Consider the following 6,260-nt stretch of genomic DNA (forward strand, 5'->3'; position numbering starts at 1 on the left):
ATGACATATTGCATTAGGCAAATCTGCTGCACAAGACCTTGTTAAAGTGTTGAAGAGCAAAGATGTCAGCTTGAGGACTAAGTTGCGCCTGACCTCATAGTCATGTGAAAGTTGGACCGTGACTAAGGAAGACCATAGAAGAGTTAATGCATTTGAGTTGTGGTGTTGGAGGAGAATATGGAAAGCACCAAGGCCTACCAGAAGAACAAACAGATCTGTGTTGGAAAAAGTACAGCCAGATGCTCCTTGGAAGCCAGGATGTCCAGATTTTGTCTCTGATACTTTGAATATATTATCAGGAGGGAGCAGTCCCAGGAGAAGGACATCATGCTTGGTGAAATGGAGCATCAGAGAAAAAGAGGAAACCCCCAAGGAGATAGATTGGCCCAGTGGGAGCAGCAATGGGCTGAAGCGTAACAATGATTGTGAGGCCAGTGAAAGACTGAGCAGTTTTTCTTCTACTCTCCGTAGGGTCATGATGAGTTGGTGCCAACTCGATGGCACCTAACAGCAACAACAATGACAGCTGTTCCACCAGGGCTCTCATTGGCCAATTTTTCCTCATTTTTGGGGCCTTTTCCTTGTCTTTCAGTTTTGTTTTCCTCAAACATCTACTAGGAGTTTGTTGAATTCTCCTTCTTATGGCCTTGGTGTCTCTTCATTGTTGACATGTTTTCAACCACCCTAACTCTCTGTGAGATTTTGTGGGTTATTTCCTCAGATCTCTTTAAAACTCAGTTCTTAATTGGCTGGAATGATACTAGTAAGCCCAAAGCAATGATTTTAATGGTGTCTGTGACCACTTGTTTTTTCTGTGAAGATTACCGATGACGGTGAGGTTTTTAAGTCCCTGGGTGGCACGGATCATTTGCACACTGCCACTGACCATGGGAGAGAGGCCTGGAGTCTGGCTGCTGTAAGGTGGAGCCATGATAGGACTGACAGGTCATGTGCTCAACATGACAGGAACGGCTTTGGGTTCTGGGATTATTTTGTGGCTGTAAGCAGCCATGAGAGAGCTCACAGATAGGAACACCCATCTTTTCTTTCTCCCTTCATCAGCAATGCAGTAAGAAGGCGTCCACCATCTTCCTGTGGCTCCTGAAGTCATCGGGCATCATCGCCAACAGGCCCTGGCCTCGCATCTGCCTCACGATCGTCACCACAGCCATCGTCCTGGTCATGGCCGTCTTCAACATGGTGAGTACCCTCTGTGGTCTGCCTGAGGAGTGGGGAAGGGGTAGCATCAGTTTCACAAACACTCGGTTGTGGACTTGGAGGAATATCACTTCTGCAAAGGTGGCAGGGTGGACAGAGTGAGCCGTGTTCCTTCACACACCTTCCCCACTCAGGACCATTGATGTTTTATGATCATCTACCCAGTGCTCCCCCATCTTTCAAGAAAGTGAGGCGGCACTCCCTCATCTCTGCCAAGAAATTTGGAAGACAACTATCTGGCCAACTGATTGGAAGAGATCCATATTTATGCCCATTGCAAAGAGAGGTGACCCAATGGACTGTGGAAATCATTGGACAATCTCTTTGATAGCCCATGCGAGTAAAATTTTACTAAAGGTAATACAGAAATGGCTGCAAGCATACACTGACAGAGAACTTCCAGAGGTTCAACCCTGTTTCAGAAGAGGATGTGGAACAAGGGATATCATTGCTGATATCAGATGGATCTTGGCTAAAAGCAGAGAATATCAGAAAGATGTTTACCTGTGCTTTATTGACTACGCAAAGGCTTTCAATCGTGTGAATCATGTGAACCTATGGATAACTTTGTGACGTATTCCAAAACACTTAATTGTGCTCATGAGGAATCTGTACATGGACCAAGAGGCAGTGGTTCAAACAGAACATTGGGACCACTGAAAGGTTTAAAATTAAGAAAGGTGTGCAACAGAGGTGTATTCGTTCACCATACTTATTCAACCTGTATACTGAGCAAATCATCCGAGAAGCTGGGTTATCTGAAGAAAAATGTGGCATCAGGATTGGAGGAAGACTCATTAACAACCTGCGAAATGCAGATGATACAACCTTGCTTGCTGAAAGTGAAGACGACTTAAAATACTTACTGATGAAGATCAAAGACCACAACCTTTGTTGTTGGTTGTATCTAAATGCAAAGAAAATCAAAATCCTCACCACTGGACCAATAAACAACTTTCTTATCAACAGAGAAAAGATTGAGTTGTCAAGGACTTCATTCTTCTTGGATCAACTATCAACACGCACGGAAGCAGCAGTCAGGAGATCAGACGACGTATTGCACTGGGCAAATCTGCTGCACAGGAACTTTTTAAAGTGTTGAAGAGCAAAGATGTCAGCTTGAGGACTAAGGTGCACCTGACCCAAGCCATGGTGTTTTCAATAACCTCATATCCATGCGAAAGCTACACATTGAATAAGGAAGACAGTAGAATTGATGCCTTTGAGTTATGGTGTTGGAGGAGAGTATTGAAAGTACCATGGGCTGCCAAAAGAACCAACAGATCTGTGTTAGAAGAAGTGCAGCCAGAGTGCTCCTTGGAGGCCAGGATGGCCAAACTTCATCTCTCATACTTTGGACATATTGTCAGGAGGGACCAGTCGCTGGAGAAGGATATCATGTTTGGTAAGGTGGAGGGTCAGAGAAAAAGAGGAAGACCCCCAGCAAGATGGATTGGCAAAATGGCAGCATCAGTGGGCTCAAGCGTGGCAACAATAGTGAGGTTGGTCCAGGACTGGGCAGTGTTTCGTTCTTTTGTGCATAGGGTCACTATGAGTCAGTACCGACTTGATGGCACCTAACAAAACCAACAACAAGGCTAACGCCTTGGTGTGATGCTGGTGTGCCAGGGAGTCGGTTCCAACTCATAGCGACCCTGTGTCCAAGGCTGTAAATCTTTATAGGAGCAGACAGCCTCATCTTTCTCCTGTGGAATAGCTGGTAGTTTTGAACTGCTGACCTTCAGGCTAGCAGTGTGACTCATAACCACTACGCTACCAGAGCTCCTTAACAACACACTAAAATCACCTATTTGCTATTCACGACTCTCTAACAGTTAAGTCTGTAATGTTTTTGTGCGTCCCAAATAAGTCAGTAACATTTTTTTTTCATTTCCATACTGTTCAAGCGAGTCTTCCAGTCATTTTCTCTTGGTTTGCACATATACAGTCGGCTGGTGATGGTGTTATTAAGTTCTTTGGCGTACATTTCAAAACTTTACCACATTTCTTTAGAATGGAGATTTGGCTACATGTTACCCTATGATCTAATGAGCAGAGCCTCTGTGTTGGTAAACTCCTGTAGATATTTCATAAGAACCCATGCCGTCAAAGGATGTCAGTGAGTGCAAGCAGACAGGAGAAACTGCAACATCTCAGGAAAATTTGCCTTTTTAAGGCTCGCCAAGATCCATGTGGTTACCCATGTGCAGGACACAGGATGGGGTTGCTGGATGACACACTTTCCTCATTTATCTTTCCAGAACACTCCTCTGACACCCGGCCATGTGACAGATGAGTGACCCATTGACGTTTAAACAGCATGCACACTGTGAAAGAGAGACAGAGAGGCAGACAAAGTGGGGGATAGAAAGAGATTGAGAAGGACAGAGAGAGAGAGAGGTTGGGAGAGGAGATAGAAATAGAGGAAGAGAGAGAGAAAGAGCTGGAGTCAGGAGAGAGAGCAGGAAAGAGACAGGGAGGAAGAGAGTGACTGGGTTCCCCCTGGTGCTGACGTTGGCAACCCCACCCTAAGAGCAGGTTTGCTCACTGCCTCAGGCTGACCCTCTCCCTTTTTCATTGAGCCTTCTTTTCCTACAATCCTGAGAGGGTCTGTCTTCTCAAACCTGACCCTGAGCTGCCCACGGTTGACGAGGCATAAATACAATCGTTGGCCCTGGCTATTGCATTTTGCCCATCAGATTCACATTCTTTTGTAAAATCAAAAACTCATCCATAGTTACTGACTCTACCATTTGAACCAAGATGGCGCAGATGCCCCAGCAAACACTCTGAAGGCTGTGTCCCATGCTAGAGAGAGAGTTCCGGGTCATTCGGCAGGGTGATGGCAGCTTCCATGCGTCATTCTGACCAAGCCCTCCACCATGTGTGATTTTTGCACTTTTAAGCAAATGTTTAACAGAAGCTATTTATTCAACACTGCTCTTGTGGGTCTGGAATCCATCCTTAAGTGTCTGGAACCGCAAAAAAGCAGGCATTTTCTTCTCATCATGGGAATTCCTTAAGCTCACAAGGAAGAGATGACGACAGCTGGCATTGGGTCTAAACGTAGGGGGTTATCCACTCCAACAAGCCAGCTTACTGTGCATAAGAAACAGAGCAATTGATGCAGTTAGCAACTTCCTACCAGTTTGTTCATCTAATATGCACTAACTCATTGGGATGTTTTTTTGGCAGTTTTTCCTGAGTGATTCAGAAGAGGCAATTCCTCCAACAACCAACACATCGAACACAAGTTTTCCCACCTCACGCGACCAGGCGGCCATTCTTCGTGCGCAAAATTTGTTTTTTCTCCCGGTAAGGATGTTTCACTTGGAGTTACTATGTTATTTTGAGTTCTTGTCTCCTTCTGGAGGATGTAGGCCCTCCACCTCCTGATGTGTCCTGGTTGCTGCTTTTCTTCATAATTGCCCGTGTTTGAATGGCCTTGGACCAGCTGAAAAGTATCAGCGTCTGCGCTGAAAGGGAGGGGCAGGGTAGGAGAAAAATGTGGACCCAAACTCAAAATCATAAAAACAGACCAGGTTTACTGGTCATATAGAGACTCGTGGAATCCGGAGAATCACCCTTCAAACCTGGAACTGAACTCACCCCATGGCTCAGATTTCAGCCAAACAATTGTTAAGTGCCATCAAGTTGGTTCCAACTTGTATTGATCCTATGTAGGATTTCTGAGGAACAGCTGGTGGGTTTGAACTGCCAACCTTGTGGTTAGAGATCCAGTGATGACCCTACAGCGCCACACCAGGAGGCCAGGCCAGGCAATAGACAGGTCTGTAAAGGGAGCGATACGTACTCCCTAGTAAACACAGCCACATGAGATCAAAAGGGCAGAATGTACCCAGAAAGAAAGCTCAGAAGGCAGGAGAGATAGGCAACAAGGACAAACGAACACACTCACCACAAGGAGGAGGCAGGTACATAGTGGGGTTACAGCAAGTGTCATGAATCGAAAGGTACATGGATTGCTGAATGGAAAAGCATTTTGCTTTGGAAACTTTCACCCAAATCACAATAAAAAAATAAGACTTTCTAGAGCTAAAGATATAGCCAGCAAAAGAAAGAAAGAAACTGTAACCTCCTCCTGGCTAGTCAGGCAGTTGGTCAGGCCTGTGTTTGCAGACTTGGAAGGTCCTTTTGGGAAGCCCTTTCAAGTCCACGTAGCTGCTACCAAATCCCTTTGAAAGGCTGGCTATTTGAATCCACTCATAAGCACCTTGGGGAAAAAGGTCTGGTGATCAATCTTCTTCTGAAAACTCATCCACTGAGAACCCTGTGGAGCACGGTTCTCCTCTGACACTCACGGGGGCACCATGAGTGGGATCTACTTATGAAAAATCATCCACTGAGAACCCTGTGGGCACAGTTCTACTCTGACACACATGGGGGTGCCATGAGTGGAATCTACTATGAAAAATCATCCACTGAGAACCCTGTGGGGCACAGTTCTACTCTGACGCACACGGGGCACCATGAGTGGAATCTACTTATAGAAACGCAGCCACTGAAAACCTTGTTGAGCACAGTTCTCTTCTGACCTATATGGGGGCACCGTGAGCTGAGTGGGTTTAACAAAAACTGCCTTAAGGGCATTTCGGCATGGTCACCAACTTCTCTTATCTTTGTCCTCATAAGGGCTACCTCATTTCCAACGCACACACCACCCTCAAGGAGCCCTGACGGTACAAACAGGTTCGAACCCACTCAGTGGCTCTGAAGGAGAAACAGCATAGAAAACCCAATGGGGCAGTTCTACTCTGCCACACCAGGACTTCAGCACCCAAGTGGTACTGTAAATGTAACATCTCGACCCAGCACCCACGTGGTACTGTAACTGTAACATCTCGACCCAGCACCCACGTGGTACTGTAACTGTAATATCTCGACCCAGCACCCACGTGGTACTGTAAATGTAACATCTCGACCCAGCACCCACGTGGTACTGTAAATGTAACATCTCGACCCAGCACCCACGTGGTACTGTAACTGTAACATCTCGACCCAGCACCCACGTGGTACTGTAA

At 46.1% G+C, this 6,260-nt stretch overlaps 1 protein-coding gene across 1 annotated transcript in view; it reads left to right on the forward strand.

The window, feature by feature from the left end:
- The window catches only part of ADCY2 (adenylate cyclase 2 (brain)), a 403,615-nt gene that overhangs the window by 342,012 nt on the left and 55,343 nt on the right, over positions 1–6,260 (forward strand). The window contains exons 16-17 of the mRNA XM_006875344.1: positions 1,063–1,200; positions 4,414–4,533. Of these exons, the coding sequence (XP_006875406.1) occupies positions 1,063–1,200; positions 4,414–4,533 (258 nt within the window). The remainder of the gene's footprint in view (positions 1–1,062; positions 1,201–4,413; positions 4,534–6,260) is intronic.

Source organism: Chrysochloris asiatica, unplaced genomic scaffold (genome assembly GCF_000296735.1).
Source record: "Chrysochloris asiatica unplaced genomic scaffold, ChrAsi1.0 scaffold00321, whole genome shotgun sequence".
NCBI lineage: Eukaryota > Metazoa > Chordata > Mammalia > Afrosoricida > Chrysochloridae > Chrysochloris > Chrysochloris asiatica.